The sequence below is a fragment of the Phyllostomus hastatus genome, unplaced genomic scaffold, assembly GCF_019186645.2.
Source record: "Phyllostomus hastatus isolate PE091 unplaced genomic scaffold, TTU_PhHast_1.1 phas_scaffold_1066, whole genome shotgun sequence".
Classification (NCBI taxonomy): Eukaryota; Metazoa; Chordata; class Mammalia; order Chiroptera; family Phyllostomidae; genus Phyllostomus; species Phyllostomus hastatus.
Genome location: NW_025334004.1, coordinates 14,911,792 through 14,928,455, shown reverse-complemented (window position 1 = coordinate 14,928,455; position 16,664 = coordinate 14,911,792). Strand labels below are relative to the sequence as shown.

At 51.5% G+C, this 16,664-nt stretch overlaps 1 protein-coding gene across 3 annotated transcripts in view; it reads right to left on the bottom strand.

Moving 5' to 3' along the window:
* Positions 1–221: 221 nt before the first annotated feature.
* Positions 222–16,664, bottom strand: part of WBP1L (WW domain binding protein 1 like) — a 56,245-nt gene continuing 39,802 nt past the window's right edge. For all 3 annotated transcript variants that reach the window (XM_045854158.1, XM_045854160.1, XM_045854159.1), the window contains exons 2-4: positions 14,847–14,949; positions 5,284–5,445; positions 222–3,786 (exon numbers count right to left, since the gene is read on the bottom strand). In XM_045854158.1, coding sequence (XP_045710114.1) covers positions 3,035–3,786; positions 5,284–5,445; positions 14,847–14,949 — 1,017 coding nt within the window. In that variant the 3' untranslated portion in view covers positions 222–3,034. The remainder of the gene's footprint in view (positions 3,787–5,283; positions 5,446–14,846; positions 14,950–16,664) is intronic.

Below are 16,664 nucleotides of genomic sequence, written 5' to 3'. Positions count from 1 at the left end.
CTCAGCATGCAGTGTGGCCTCAGCAGCAGTGTTACTGGCCTGCCCTCGGCCCTGAGGCTTCTGCTCGGCCCAGGAGCATGTCCGCAACGGCCCCGTGACTTCTCTCAGCCTCCCCGTGGAGAAGGGGGAGGCGCCTGCGGTCAGGAACCTTGAGGTGCGACCCCCTGAAGTCTGAGGTAAAGGGAAAAATGGAATAAAGTCCTCCAGGAAGAAAAGCGCAGTCGGATTTTTGGGACTGATTTTATTTGGGCTTCTCACAGTGGTTAGAGCCACTCTGTCTGCAGAACAATCACAGCACAGGAAACGCGTCACTGAGACTGCCCAGAAAGGTCTAACCAGCTGAATCTTATTGCTTAAAATACACATATTCACAATAACTGACAAATGGTGATGTGCCTCACACAGGAATGTGTTCGCGTTTGCAGATCTGACTAGCACCAAACCCTCGGCCGAGACCTTCCTTCTCCACCCGCCCAGAACACCAGGCTCCATCCAACCTCCCGGCCCCTCGCGAGTCCTTCAGCTCCCCATTCCCGCCTCTCTCTGCGCTCGGGCGCCTCCGGGAGCAGGGGACAGGCTGGGGCTGCTGAGACACAGCCCAGTTCCCCGGGACCGCCAGCCTCTCCTCCTGCCTTTCGGGTGGGATGCTGCAGTGACCCTCACCACGCAGACTGGTTCCCCACCCTCACTGGGGAGGGAACCGTGAAGAGGGCCAGAATTCATCCATATGGTCAGTTCGCTGAGGGAGGATTCATTTTGGTAAAACTTGATCTCCCTGGAGACACCTCAGCGAGTTACTTGGGATATATATTTTTTTAATGGTGGAAAAAAAGGCATCTGAGGGCTGCTGACACACCCCGCCCACTCGTGCCACACAGCGGCTGGCCTGCTTGCAATGGGCCTCGGCAGGGGGCGGCAAGCCCTGCGGTGTCTGCCAAAGGCTCCCAGCAATCCTGGGCAGGGCTGCCATCGGGCCGCAGCTAGTCCACACTTGTCCCTGAAGATCCAGTCCAGCTTCGGTCTGAAGTTCCACCTTCACGTTCTGTCCCGAGTGGCTGCGGACACGCCCGCAGGGGGCTGATCTGAGGGCCAGGAGCTGCCGAGGGAGGCAGTCGGGGTCAGACCACATTTCCATCTACAGGGAACAGAACACAGGCCTCCGAGTGTCCACGGAGCAATGTGCAAATCGCAGTGACGGGCAGAGTAAAACCTGTACTTCGAGGGCAGGCTCCCTGGCGAGCACTGGGGACCGCCGTCGACAATGCTGCTGAATACACCCAGGTACACAGTCAGACTTTGTTCAGTAAACAGTAAATGCATAAAATAAATTACCTTGAGAGGGCCATATGCGCTCCGGCCTGTGATCGCCAGAGCAGAATGGCTGCCACTCAAAGCACGTTCACAGGACGACAGGGCGGGGGGCTCACACGCAACGGACAGACACACACCGGTCACCCGTAAAGTCACCGTGTACGGACTTCACTTTGTTCGACGTGGGGTTTGGTTTTGTGGAGTCCTGATGCGGTCACGCGCTCGCCTCGCGGCCTTGGATCTATCTATTTTTGTAGACATATGTATTTTTTCCCTTTCTTATCATAGTGTCAATGCCTAGTCTGAATGTCACCATTCAAAAGTGGGGGACAAACCGAACTCTTCCTAGAACGGGGCTGGGCGGGGAATGTTAACTTCGGCTGTCTGCTTTCTCCATTCAGATCATTCCTAACGAAGCTCACCCGGCTGTCTGAGGCTGAACCACAGCAATAAGGACCCTGTGGCCCTTCTGGACGGCTGCCTTCGCCCCCTCCTGGGCCACTGAGACTTTTTATGAAGGCTACACTTATCCCACTCTCGAGGAAGGGGGAGGGGAAGCACATGAAAACCACAGATAACCAAGGCATGTTTTTCCAAGTGGTCAGTTAAAAAAAAAAATTACTCAGGATCAAGAGAAAATACTGTGAGAGAGCCAGGCTATGGGGCTGCCCTTCCTCGGGGCCCACAGCCTCATCTGTTCATATACGACAGCGACACAGAAAGGCCCGCAGACTGTGTGCTTGGGGCTGGGGCGGGCACCGCCACCTGTGGGCACAGACCTATGGGCAGAGACGCAGAAAGCTGCGCCTCTACCTGCCACCGTGGCTTAGGGCCTCCTGAGCACCCACGTAAGTCCCAGGGATAACTCCCATCCAAGCCGGCACATGAAACAGCTCCTGGTTCAAGTACAGCCGGGCTCTGGGAAGGCCGACCAGGTAAAAGAGGCAGCCACAAGGCTTCCCTTTTCCAGGACGGAATTGTTGCCTGCTCACTGGTCAAGTTCTTGTTTTTAGCTCGATTTTGTTCTTTTTATTAAAAAAAAAATAGCCAAAAAGAAGGCAGTATAATCTCTACACCTGCAACGGTCTGCGGCCAGCCAGCACACGCCAGGCAGGGCCCCCCAGGGATGCAGTGATGCACTGACCTCGTCACCTGGAACCGGGGACAGCGACAAGCCCTTCCCCACTGACTACACGAGTGCCCGTCAGCTCTCGCCCTCCCACAGGATCAGACCGAGTCCGGCTCTGCAGGCGCTGGCAGCGAGGGGTGACAACCCTCAGCCAGGGCTGAGCCCGGCTCTCTCTCCTGGACTGACAAAGCAAGGTTCTCTTACACTAACAGCAGAGCAAAAATCCACTCCATCACCCAAAATCACCTCAGGACACAGTCTTGGCTCCCTTCCTTGGGGGCTTCGTAACACACATCTTCGACCCAAAGGTAGCGAGATATGACTTGAAAAGGGAAGAAGGGGTGGGGTATGAGGAATGAGTCACAGAACCAACTTCTCAGCCCTCCACAACAACGTGCTTATGTGGGGGGAGAGGCACCCCAAACTGTACCTGGAGATGCAGAAAAATGCAGGAACCAAGGCGGAAAAGGAGGGGGGAAAAAAAAAGAACCAAGTGGCTGTCCCACTTTCTCTGAAAGTCACTTAATGCTTCTTTCGTGGTTCTCCCCTACCCTGGTTGCTTCGCCAAGTTCTCGGACACAGGCAGGGCCTGCTCTAGCTGGGGGAGCTGCTGCTCTGGGGGTTTGGGGAGTCCTGCTCATTGATGGTGTTCAGCAGCAGGCATGCGGGGGGCCGAGGCAGGTGGGGATGCCCGTGATCGCAGGCCTGCTCCTCAGAGGGCTGGCAGAGCCCTTCCTCCTCATCACCAGGGGGTCGCACGTGGCAGCTGTCGCAGAAGTCCAGGGGTCCATCCAGAGCGTCGTCGATGAGTGCGTTGAACTCCTTGAGGTCGTCGTCGTGGTGGCCCCGGTTGCACACACACACCTCAATGCCCGAGTCACCGGTGAAGCGGCGATGCCTACCAGGCGTCTTATCCTTGCTGTCGGGGAGGGCGCTGCCCTGCTCGCAGCTGTAATCTTTCAGCAGCTCCTCCTTACACTCAGAATCCTTGTCCAGGAAGCCCCCAGGGGCCAGTTCCCCCAGGCCGGCCACAGAGCCACAGGGCTCCATTCCAGGGGCTTTGGTGGCTGCCGGGTTGGCCGGCATGTCGATGTTGCAGGGCTCAGGATCAGCGATGATGCTCGGGGGTCTCGTGCTGCTTCTGCTGGGCCCAGACAAGGGGCTGCTCTGCGCCCCCTGGGAGTCCCGGGTGGGATCGGCGCCTGGGGGACTGCCGCCTGCAGGGCCGCACTGTGCAGACAGCTGCTGCTGCTGCTGTAGCTGGAAGGCACTGTATGGTGGGGGAGGAGTTGGAGGTCGGTTCACCACTTCCTCATAAGGAGGTAGTAAGTAGTTTGGCAAAAACCCTAAAGTGGGGAGGTAGGGAGGAGAAATTACTGCACTGGCAATTGATCCGGGACAGAGACAGTAAACTCACGTCTCTCCCACCCCCAGCACACCCCCCCCAGTGACAGCTACAGCTCCTGGTATGGGTGGGGCAAAGATCTGGGGGAGTAACCTAATCTAGCTTCTTGAAACCCGAGAGCCCCTAAAGCTGCTTCATAGGCAAAGATTCCTGCCTGTCTGGTCTGGAGCGAAGGCAGAGGGTTAGGCAGATAGGGTGGATGGCCAAGAGGAGGTCACTGCTGCCTGGAATAGGCCTGCCTCCACAGGCACGCACACCTCGGGTTTCATGGTCAGACTGTCCTCCATCTATGTCCCATGAGCCTTGGGGTCAGGGACCCAAACTTAAGACTCTCTGACCACTTTTTTCAGGAGGTTAGAAATCTGTGTTGTCTCACTCTAGTGTGGCTGGAAGTGAGTGGTCTGGACTGACTGAGATCAAGAGCCAGTGGGTTACCAGTGAAGGGTGGGGGCCTGTGATGCAAGCTTTATTAGGAACTGTCAGGTGAGCCCTGGCTGGTGTGGCTCAGTGGTTTGAGTGCTGGCCTGCGAACCAAAGGGTCGCCTGTTTGATTCCCCATCAGAGCCCATGCCTGGGTTGCAGGCCAGGTCCCCTGTTGGGGGTGTGCAAGAGGTAACCACACATTGATGCTTCTCTCCCCCTCTTTCTCCTTCGCTTCCCCTCTCTCTAAAAATAAATAAATAAAATCTAAAAAAAAAAAAAGAACTGCCAGCCGAGTTATCTTTGGACGGTGCTGAATGCCTTGGGGCACTGATGATCTAATTGTATAACAACAATTGTTAGCATTTACTGAGCACTTGCTACACGCCAGGCACTGTGCTAAGCACTTAACTTTCCTAGATGTGAAATCCCACATTTGTGGTCACTTTCTTCTGTGGAACACTGGCAGAATGGCCCTGGACAAGCTGCACAGCTGGGCCTCCACCTGACCATTTGAGAAGTCATCCGTACGGAGGCCCAGGGACGCCAGGCGAGTGCCCTTCAGTGAGTCACCGAATGCCTTGATTCTCAGGAAGTCCCGGTGTCACCCCCTACACCTGCCTCTGTCATGGCAGCCTCTGCTCAGCACATCACGTAGCAGTAAGCAGAGTGGGGGGCTCTCGGACCACTAAGCTCTACACCTCAGTTCACTCCCCTTGCACGCACGCTACCCAACGACCTGCCTAAAAGAAAACCTGCTAAAGCAGCAGAGACTTGGTCCGAGTTCAGCCAGGGTAGGTTTGGAAGGGCCCAATGGCTTCAAGGAGCTGCATCCACAGCTCTGGTTCTTCTGTGCTAAACGTGACCGCCCTCTTGTTCCTGTAATTTCGAAACCCTGCTCTGTGCTGGGCAAAGGGGCAAAAACCCGGATGCTCATGAGAGCCCTGGCTACCGATACACACAGTCTGTACATCCTGGGCTCCAGAGGGTGGGGTCGGGGAGCTTAGGGTATACGTACTGAAATAAAATGGCAGCGCTGAGTAATTGTGGGCTTCCCGGTAGGCAATCAGGTTGATTTCATGCTGCCGCTGCTGGGCCTGAAGGCGGTGCTTGGCTCGGCGGTGGTGGCAAACACAGCAGCAGCTCAGGATGATGATGATGGTCCACACCAGCCAGAACCCTGGGGGTGGGGAAGCAAGACAGAGAGGCAGGGACTGAGTGAACACCAGCCCGACGGGCAGCTCTCAGAACTGGGAGGTCCCCAGCAGCACCAGCCTGGTCACAGCTGTCACTGTCAGGCCTCACTCAGTGAATTCACATTTAGAACCTGCTTTTCATTTTTTTTAATTTATTTCAGAGCCCTGGATGGTTGTGGCTCAGTGGATTGAGAGTGCCAGCCTGTGAACCCAAAGGTTGCTGGTTCGATTCCCAGTCAGGGCACATGCCTGGGTTGTGGGCCAGGTCCCCATTTGGGGAGCTGCAAGAGACAACCAATTGATGTATCTCTTGCACATCAATGTTTCTCTCCTCTCCTTCTCCCTTCCTTTGCTTCTCTCTCAAAAATAAATAAATAAATAAATAAATAACCTTAAAAAAAACTGATTTTCAAGAAAGAGGAAGGGAGAGAGAGAAAGAGAGAGAAACATCAATTTCTTGTATGTGCCCTGGCTGGGGGATCAAACCCACAACCTTGGTTTATGGGAGCGATGCTGTAAGCAACAGAGTTGCCTGGCCAGGGCAACCTGCATTCATTTTTCATAAATGTCTGGGCCACAGTGAAAGACACACGGGATGGCAGAGGGCAGGACTGTCAGGAGGACAGCCGAAGTCATGCTGGGAGTCTCCAGGGACCTCGGGGGAAGGCAAGAACGCCAAGGCGACGCTCCAGCGCCACGGGTCCTCCCGTAACTCAGGTCTGGTGGGCATTAACTATGCTCCCCTTTTCGGACAGCACACTCTTCCTCTCCCAAGAGATCTCTGAGAAAATGCTTCAGCTTCTCTAGTGCCCGAAGGACAGCTCCTGTGCTCACTTCCTGTTGCTGACACCAGGCTGTTTACCAAATGCAAAGGGCCTCTCAAAATCCCCACAGCTCAGCTCCTTAGCAACTGCAGGGGGCCTCGGAGGGGCTGCCTGATAAATTCTTCCGGGCTCTCCAGATACCACCAAAAAGTTCTAGGGCTTTTCTTTACCATGTACACCCGGGGACCAGAAGGGTCCTAAAGTCAGAGGTGGAAAATTCTAATTGCCGCAGGTCCAGCTCTTCCCTAGGGAGTGCAAATGACTTCCTCGGCTCCTGACAGAGTCCAGTACAATTCCACCTCCCAGTGTCACACCCACGATCTGCTCTACCTCCTCTGACCTGCAGCCGCACCAGACTCAGGGCCATCAGCAGCCTCCCTTCTTCCTCCCTGCTCCCTGCAGGGGGACAGAGAAGACCCAGCCCCCTTTCGTTCGGGGGCATTTCTTCTCACTCCCCACTGGTTCCCTTGGTTAGTTATTCGGGGTCTCCTGGCTAACTCCAATAGAAGACCCTCCTCTCCAATTTTCACATGTATGCAGAAACGTCTTCTAAGTATCTAGTTAATGAGCAATTTTACTTTGGAATATATAAACATATGGGGAGAGACTGGAATAAAAATCCACAGAAATAGTGACTTATCTTTAGTGAGATTATGACAAATTTTAATTTTCTTTTCCCAATTATTTTCTTCTTTCAAATTATAAAACTGGAAACAAAGTAAACCAAAACAAAATATCTGTGATTAATTTTACTTTTGCTGGCTATTATTTTAAAACTTACTATATTTCTGGATGGGTTTTTTAATTCTTCTGGGAATATATTCATATGATGATATGAGTCATCACAAAATCATTCGTAGGTACTGTATTTTGACATAAGGATGTTTCTGATATTAAACAAGAAAGGTAACAAGACAGTGTAAAACATGACCCCAATTTTTGCTTAAAACAAGCCTATGTAAACATCTAGAGGGACGATCAGAGAGTTAATCATGAGGTTATTACTGGAAAACAGGACAATAGGTTTTCTGGAACCAGCTCCCTCATTTTTTGCTTATCCACATTTCCTAACTTTCCTAAGATGAATGTGTACTTCCTTGAAGTCACAAAGAAACTTATCTGAGGCCCTGGGGTGGCTCAGTTGGTTGGAGCCTTGCCCTGGGCACCAAAGGGCTCGGGTTTGGTCCCAGTTGGGGCGCACGCAGGAGGCAACCGATGGATGCTTCTCCCTCCCGTCGGAGTCTCAGTCTCTCTCTCTCTCTCTCTCTCTCTCTCTCTCTCTCTCTCCCCGCCCCCCTGGAATTAATAAACTCATACGCTTGGGTGGGGCTTTAAAAAAAAACTATCTGAGGAATAATTTTAAGATGAGTTATTTTTAAATGAGAATAGATTATATTTTTGTTCATTTATTCTCTATTCTTGAATAACTTTAATTTTTTCCATTACAAATGCTACATCTATTTTTTATCATCTGCTTTGTAATTATAAATCTGTGCTTAGAATTTGTTAAGTATTTCCACATGTATCTCTTGCCAGAATGAGTTAGCGTCGTCGTTGTTTTTTTAAAGGCTCTCTTCTCCCTACAGACAGTAAATAAATAGACCCTGATCTCTTTTTTTTTTTTTTAACATTTGTACCAGAACACAATATTCTGAAAGATCCCAGTGACATTTAGGGTGTGGCCTCTGGCAACAGCTCTTTCTGTCCCCCAGGGGTGTCCCCCCTGAACCTCCCCACAAAGCCACCCTTACAGGGTGATGAGACAGCGTGGGGTACTGCCGCCAGGCTCTGGCAAGCTACTCGACACCTATTGCTCATGGCCCATGTCAGGGTCGGGTGGAACTTCCAGCGAAAGCCTGGCCACAGAGCAGGCTGAAGGGAATGGGCGGTGGACTGTTCCCACCGGCAGCCAGAAAAGCCTCATTCCTGGCCAGAGAACATGAACATGAGCTGAAGTGAGAAGTCTCCCTTGCTGTCCCCCCTTCCCAGGTTCACTACGGACTTGTGCTCATCTGAACTTGCCCTTCTCTCCCACCGCTGGCCGACCGAAGCCTAGACAGACACTGTTAGGGGAGCCCTCGGAGAACGGCGCTGAGGCCAGAAAGGAGCTCTGGGAGTGGAGCAGCTGCCTGCTGCTGACCTGCAGCATCCTCTGGAGGGGGAGGGGGGCTACCTCGTTAGCTCCCAGCCTCCTGGGTGGGGGCGGGGGGAACTGGGGTGCACTGCCCTCCCGCAAATAAGCACAGTGCACTCTGCTGAAGAGCCTGATGCCAGGTGAATTTCAAAGTCAAAAAGATTCTTTTTATATTACCTATAGTCTTGTTACATTTTCCAGTTTAATCCCACAATCCTTCATAGTTCTCTTACTTGATAATTTAGAAAGCACATTCTCCCATTAGATAATCAACATTTAATTCTACTTTCAACTTTCATGCAGCAAAATATATGATCTAAGGCAATATTTCTCAGATTTTATAACATGCTTAAAACAAACCAACAAACAAGCAAACATGCTTTTGCCCTGGCTGGTGTGGCTTAGTTGGTTGGACCAAAAGATCTTGGGTTCAATTCCCAGTCAGGGCACATCACACGCCTAGGTTGCGAGATCGGTCCTGATAGGAACGTATGAGAGGCAACCAACGTATGAGAGGAAACCAACTGATGTTTCTCTCTCACATCGATGTTTCTCTGCCTTCCTTCCTCTCTCTCCAAAATCAATAAGCATGTCCTCAGGTGAGGATAAAATAAAGAAATAAAAATTAAAAAATCAAAAGTTCATGTTTTTAGTAGGAAAATGGCATTGGTTTTCAGGCTAGCCAAAGCCCTAGAACGGGTCTCCCTGCTTCTGGGCATACGGGTAGGTTGAACTTCCCCACCCCCTTCTGATTGGGTGAGGCTTTGAGATGGATTCTAACTAATGAATTGGGATTGGAAGTGATATACGTCTCTTAGAGGCCAGAACATTTCTTGCATATATGGGACCCTCCAGGAGTCTTCCTTCTACCATGGCAATCGACAGCATTCTAGACAGTGACTTCAGGGTCAGTTTAGCCCCAGAGGATGATGAAGTGGGAACAAAGCCCCCAGCTAACCTGTGATGGATGTATTGTAGTGTGAACGACAAGTAAACCTACTGTCTGTCCACCAGGACCCTGGACTTGTTTGTTCCTGCAGCATAACCTGTCCTATCCTGACTGATGCAGTGAGTTTATTCACTTTTTTGGGCGAGTGGATTTAAAGGGTTTGGCAGGTTCTTAAGCAGATCCTTGATCCAGAAAAAAGCTGAGATCCACTGAACTAAAAGTATAATAGAAAATGAGGGCTTAAAGAAAATCAGGCAGGTCAGAAGGGGCATGGGGGAAGAAAAGACAACTGGATCATTCATGTGGATCACACTGGCAGAAAACTAACTTGGGAGCAGAACGGGTCCGGTGATACAATGCGGTATCAGCACAGGTCCAAACAAGAGCCCCAGTGAACTGACCCCACTTCGTGGATGGCAGAAGGCCTTCCTGTCTGACCCTCACAAGACAGACCGTCCTGGGAGCCCTTCTAGTCAAAGCAGTGTCCCCTCAATTTTAAAATGGGGAATATCCAGACTGGTCTCTATGGAGTCGTGCCAATTTTTGATCTTTTTGCTAGATTTCACAAACAAGGAAGAGCTTCAAATAGGAAAATTTAATGAAGGAGACACACACAACAAAAGACAAAAGCACACCCTCCTTCCCAAACATATACCTACCCAGACATTACATTCCCAACGAAAGTTTGAAATTCATGACCTCGTGTTAGGGAGCACTTGTCATGCTAAGCAAAATGGAAACACATTTTTAAAGACAACCCCAGTCCGATGTAGGCACTGAGTCACATGCCCCAGAGCTCACAACGAACAAACTTGGGAAAGCACCCTCTCCGCCTGGCAGGGAGTTCCTCATTAGGAAGCCAAAGCATACTGTGAGTCAGCTCTCCTTTGACCCTCCTCCGAGGATGGGGGGTGACCCTCTGGGCTCCTTATACCTTTCAGCAGGAGCTCCAGCCACTGTCACTGTGGCTGGGAAAGAGCCTGCACTTGGGAAATGAAGACTTTAGAGGGCCTGCAACCTTATCTAACGGCTGGACAAGTTTCCTGTAAGCGAGACTGCAAACAGAAAACGGAAGAGGCAGACAACCTGGGTTCAAATCCCAGCTCACCAAACCATTTCCTAGCTTTATGACCTTCCCTCCCCTGTAAAACGGGGAGAATATGCTCTACTACTTGATCATTAGGAGGAAAATTAGCTAATTAATGTATGCAGAACACTCAGAGCCGTGCCGGGGTCCAGTAAGTTCTCTGGCTTATTGTTACTGCTGCTGTTACAGGCATGGCCACGGATGGCAAGGGTTTCCTTTCCACTTCCCTTTTAATCCATAAAAAAGCAGGAGTCAGGAACAAGTCCAAAGTCTGCTTCTAGGTTCTACTCTTGGCCAAATTCATCGGAAAACCAGCCCGCCTGCTGCTGACTGATTTGTCTTTGTCCCAAAGCCCAGACGACTAGGGAACTGGGGTCCAGTGAGGGCTTGGAGAGAGGCCCCAGCACCCTACTCTCCACTTCGCTCTGCGTGGCAAGTGCTGTGGGCCTTCCTTAAGAGCAGTTCAATGGGTGTCTTAAGACAAGCTAAAAATCATCCTGGCTGTGTAACTAGGTTGGTTAGAGGGTTGTCCTAACACGCCAAGGTTGCGAGTTCAATTCCTTCTCAGGGCACATATAGGAATCGACCAATGAATGCCTAAATAAGTGGAACAACAAATCAATGTTTCTCTCTCTCTCTCTCCTTTCCCCCCTTTCTCTAAAATCAGTAAGTTAAAAAAAATTTTAAGGACAAATTAAAAAAAAAATGTTAGTATGTGAAAAGCTGTTCAGCACTAACTGGATTTACTAATAATGTGCTTCATGTCATCTCTGGGAAATTCCACTGTGTGGAACACTCCTCCATCCCTTATTAAAGGCCAAACCAACGAAAACTGAGGCCTCATTGGTTTCCCAAAATCACCTCAGGAGCAGAAATTCCCAACTCTGGCCTCTCCCTGGAAAGTGGAGCTGGATGAGTGGGAAAGCACTGGGATGAGAGCTGGGAGGTCCGGGCTCAGGCCCTTCGGCCTTGAGTATGTTCCCAGGCTCCCGGGGCCTTGGCTTTCAGCCCTTCTCTCTGGTCCACGAAGTGCAGCCTTCGGTGGGAGTAAACATGCACACCCGAGACCCTCCACGACCTGGGCCCTTCGTCCTTCTGACCTGGCACTCGGAGGGCTTTGGAGTGAAGGGCACTGACCTAACTACTTGGCTGCAGAGCCCTGGTCCAGAGACATGGGGACGCTAAGTGCATCTAGAAGGGTGTTCTCTGGGTGAAATGAGATGATGTACGTGCATGAAGACCTCACTTAGTGCCTAGCACTAGGAGAGTTCTGTGTACATCAGAAGGGTACATGCACCCTTCTTACCGCCTATTTCTTCCCAGTCAAGCCCCAGGGGAAAGGTTAACGTGAGCCACACTCTGTTCTTTCTCATGCGGCCTTGACCTGTGGTGCTGTGCCTTGGCCTGAAAAATCATCCCACCCTCCCCATGTGTTTAAACCCTGTCTCCCTTTAAGACCCGCTGCACACACTGCCTCTTCCACGCAGCCTGACTCCCGTCCAGACAAAGAGAACTCTCCTTTTGAACACACACGGCATTTCTGGCAAATACATTCCACTCTCTGCTTTGCGTTACTACTGGGACATCTTGTCGGATCTCCTCTGCTAGGAGATGCCCTTCTTGATGGCAAGGACTGTATCTGCCCAGTTTCTGACACAAAAGAGGCCAGAGCATCTGGTAGGAACTCGTTGGAATTGCAAATCCTCGGGTCCACCTCACACCCTATTGAATCAAAAAATCTGGGAGAAGGGCCCAGAAAACCGTGTTTTAATGAGCCCTCCAGGAAATTCAGACACTTGCCAAAGTTCAAGAACCCGTGTTATAATAAGGGTTTGCTGAATGAATAAATGACTAGACGATGAGTTAAAGCACAAGTGCCATAAAAATGTGCAGGCTGAAAATAACAATAATGACCAGACCCTTACAGCCTCAACCACTGCACGGAAAAGACAGAACCTTCACTTCCTGTCTGACGCAAGCCCAGGAATGACTGCTGGCTGAGGTCACAAGAGGCTGAGAAGGCCTGGGGGAAAGGGTGCTGGCTGAAGCTCAAGGTCTGCACATGCTTGTGTGTCTGTGTAAAGTGGGGGTGGTGGGGGTGGTGGTGGTGGTGGTGGTGGTGGTGTGTGTGTGTGTGTGTGTGTGTCACAGACAGAGACCGCATCACACAGGAGAATTCAGGTAAAATGGTTGGTGGAAATGGCGTTTCCACCCCCCTCCCTTTAAGGCCCTCTGCCAAGGATTTCCTGGCTGAGATTTTCCTTCCAAAGTAGAGAGACAAAGAGAATAACCCATTACTTTCACATTTTAGGCAACCATTTAGAGGCAATCAGAGGGAACAGGGTTCAAGGCCACAAAAAGTACAGTCTTGATGAAAACTGAAAGGGCTCGTTCCAACACTCAACCTCTCCCTGAGCACATCAGGCAGAGGTCAAGATCCTAATAAGGAGGAAAAACCAAAGAATTCCCTGAGGGCTAGGACACTCCCTGAGCATCTCCTGACCAAGAAGCCATTTCTGGGCCCAGAGAGGCAAGTTTTGCTTTTACAATCTCCATCCCCGATGGTGAGTCTTTTCTCCTCGTCTAGACTCTGGGTTCTGCCCGGCCTACCACAACTGGAGAGAGAAGGAGCCACTTGTGCCGCTCTTCCTCTAGCTTTTTTTAAGCCCTTGGGGTGAAGTGCCTGACTCCCAGCATGCCTCCCTGCCACCTGGGTCTCCTGTCCCCACCACTCCACTACCCTGCCCTGGCTTGGGTGACCCAATTCTGGTGGCTACTGAGTCCACTCTGCCAACAGCCCAGGAGGCTCTGTCAATCTGAGATGGAGCCGTCAACTCAGTCCCTTCCCGCAGCTGACGCGCCTGGGCCAGGCCCCAGAAACATGGACTGTCGGCTCCGGGGCTTTCTGGCAGCCCAGCTCCGACCTTTGTTTTAACAAGGGATAGGAGGGAGAATTGGAATCCTGTGGTTGTCTGCACTTTAAAACATTTAAACAGAGTCTGTCTACCTGCTTGGTACTTTGTGTTCTCTGGTGAGTCCCACAGCCCCACCCCTTCTATTACAAAACAGCAGCAACAATTCTGGGGCGGGGGGAGGAGTCTGCTCTAGACGGCCCCTGGGAGTCCTCCGTCCTCAGAGGAGAAGACCAGGGTGAAAAGAGGTCCTGTTTATGAGAAGCACTCCCACTGGCTACAAAAACCACTTGCATGTAGAGGGAACGTCTTCCCAGCTAAGAGTCCAGTTTCCATTCCGTACCAGACAGCAGCCCCTCTCACTGCTTTCTGACCATACCACTCACTGATGCGGGGGGACAGGGGAAGACGATGGGGGACACCTTAGGGGGACGGGGCAGAAGCAATGGTGGCAACAAGGGCACAGTTTGGCAAACAAGCCCAAAGCTTGTTTCCAAATGGGGGAAGTGAGGAGGACGCTAAAAACGATCTGGGGAAAGGTCTACTGTTTCCCTTCTCCACAGACAGCTGCTAGAACCACTGCCACGCTGGTCACGTGGGGCTCTCTCATCCTCCCACTCTTCCCATCCGTCCAGCATCCTACAGTGTCTGGTCTGACTTCCCCGAGATCAGAGCACAAAGCGTGCCAGTGAAGTCTGCAAGGCTGGGTCCCTCCCTGAAGACCACAGCCCTGTCACCACCCTTGTGCACCTCTGGAAGGGGCAAGTGGTCCTGACCTCCACAAACTATTGGCGAGACAAGAATTGCCTCCATGGGGCATTCAGCTCATAGGAGTAACAGGGTGGGTGCCCTGGAAAAGCCGCCAGACACTCCAGGTTGAGAGCTGGGGAAAAAACACAGGGGGCTCCCCCTGTCCAGGAGAGAGGGGGCTACAGAATGACATCCCTTGGAAACGGAGGCAGCTCCTTGATGCTCCATGGGGTATTCTGAAACTTTGTGGTTGTTACTTAAAAAGAAAAAAAAAAAAAAGAAAGAAAAAAAAAGAAAAGGATTCACAGCCATTCAGAGAGCCTGGCTCAGCACCCATAGCAGCTCGGCTGCTGCAACCGCTTCACAAAGAGGGCAAGCCCAGGAGTCTGGAGCCACCCATGGAAAGACCTCGGGGGCTGGCTGTCCCTGATCGGCACACACTGCGGAGAGCGTCAGAGAGAACTCAAGCAGTAGCTTCTGCAGCAGACCCGGTAACCACAGCCTCTAAGAAGACTCGGAGCACATCCTGCACCGCTCAGCCTGCGGCACCCGGAGAGCACCAGGGCTCTCCTCCTCTATAGAAGCACCTCTGGAACCTGGAAATGGGCTCTACTCGCCAACACCGCCCCCAAGGGAATGAGAAAAAGGGCTGCCCAGTCCATGCCTTTCCAACGGGCAGACACACAACCAGGGCCTGGGACCCCAGGAAGGCCCCAGGCAAGGACTTACACCAGAGTTCATAGTAGTAGTTGCAGCACTGAGACTGTCCACAGCAGTGTCCAGTGTCACAGATGTAGCTCTGATTGTTGGTGCCCACACAGGTTTCCTTATCCTAAAAAGAAAAAAAAAATTAGCATATTAAATGATAGCCTTTTAAACACTACTTCTCTCGCCCTGGCCAGTATGTCTCAGTTGTTTGGACATCTTTCTGCAAAAAGAAAGGTCGCCGGTTCGATTCCCAGTCAGGGCACAGGCCTGAGTTGTGAGTTGGCTCCCAGTCAGGGCAGGTACAAGAAGCAACCAATCCATGTTTCTCTCGCATGCATGTTTCTCTCCCTCTCTTTCTCCCTCCCTTCCCCCATCTCCAAAAATAAATAAATAAAATCTTAAAAAAACAAATACCACTTTTCTTCTCATTCCCCTCTTTCTGGTCATCTGCCTACCCTTCACCAAAATGGTTTGTACCGACATTTATTCCATTAAGAAAAAAAACATTAGAGAGAACAAGCAGACTTAAGGAGGAAAGCCCTTTGTTTACTGCGGAGAGCAGAGGTCTCCTCAGACAGGGTTCTGTCACCCCTTTTTCATACCCAAGCAGAAGCACTCGATGTTCTCGTGTTATTGAAACCCAGCTGGTAACATGGTGCTGCCGCCTCTGTAATTAGCAGCGGTTTTAAATGAGAGCAGCTTTTCTGTGCAAGTTCCTAGAACAATTAACGCAGTATGTACTCCAAGACTAGGCTCAGCATCTCGTTAGTCATCCCGCCCTCCTTCAAAACACACGATCTCCAAGGTTAATTATCGGATGATTCAAGAGAGCTAAAAACCACTGCTACTAAAACTCTTCGCTTTTAAGGGGTGACCCGCTAGAGGGACCTAGTCCAGTTTCGAGCCGCTAGATCATGTGTTGCGTATCGAATGATCTCCGAATACTCTCGGCTGGATCTGGGATTCGTACTGTCCCTCGTCAGGGGCGGCTACGGAAAGGGCGCTGCTGGGCGACAGCCCAGCAGTTTGCCAGATTCCGTTCGCAGCGCTGGGGAATGGGGATGGAGGTGGAAAAGGTTTTTTTATATTTCACATTTAAAAGATGAAGTGTCCCACCGGCCAACCTGACCTTCAGCCCAGCACGTTCTCTGGACCACCATGTATATGAGGAGACCCAGAGGTCACTTGCTCTATCTGGCTTTCAACTTCCTTTATTCTAAATCAGTAACACGTGCGGTTCCTGGGCACCTCTTTGTGCCAAGCACCGAGCTGGGTACGGGGGGCATGCAAAGATAAATAAATAAAACAGTGCCCCTGTGCTCAAGAAGCTCAGCGTTAAGAAGGGGAAAAGCCCTGCTCAGCAAAGAAACGAAAACCACGGTATAGTATTTGCTGCTACTCAAGCTGACCCTGCCCACAGTGCACATCCAGGTGGATGCCTGCCAGTGGAAACTGAGGTCACGTGGTCGGCTCCTCCTCTCCTGGCCTGGCTTCACCTGGCTGTCTGCTTGGCCAAGGGTATAAACAAGGCGTGCCAGCGACTGTCCACAGGGCCAGAGGCTGGGGAGCAAGAGTACAGGCACCAGGAGCCGCGGGGAGAGAAGGGCTAGAAACCAGACCCCTGGCCCAGTGCAGGTGTCCACCACACATCCTCAGGCGTTTCCTGCTCCTTAAAGGGTCTTACACCCAGTGTAAAGGGGTTTACGAAGAAGGAAACATGGGAAATGCATTTTAAACTCTGACAACGAGCGTTTCACAATACCGCAAACAACCCTCCCTTCCTCTGCCTTCCTGTGTCTGCCACGGACGGAACGCAACCACTAGTGGGGGGCTGTCCAG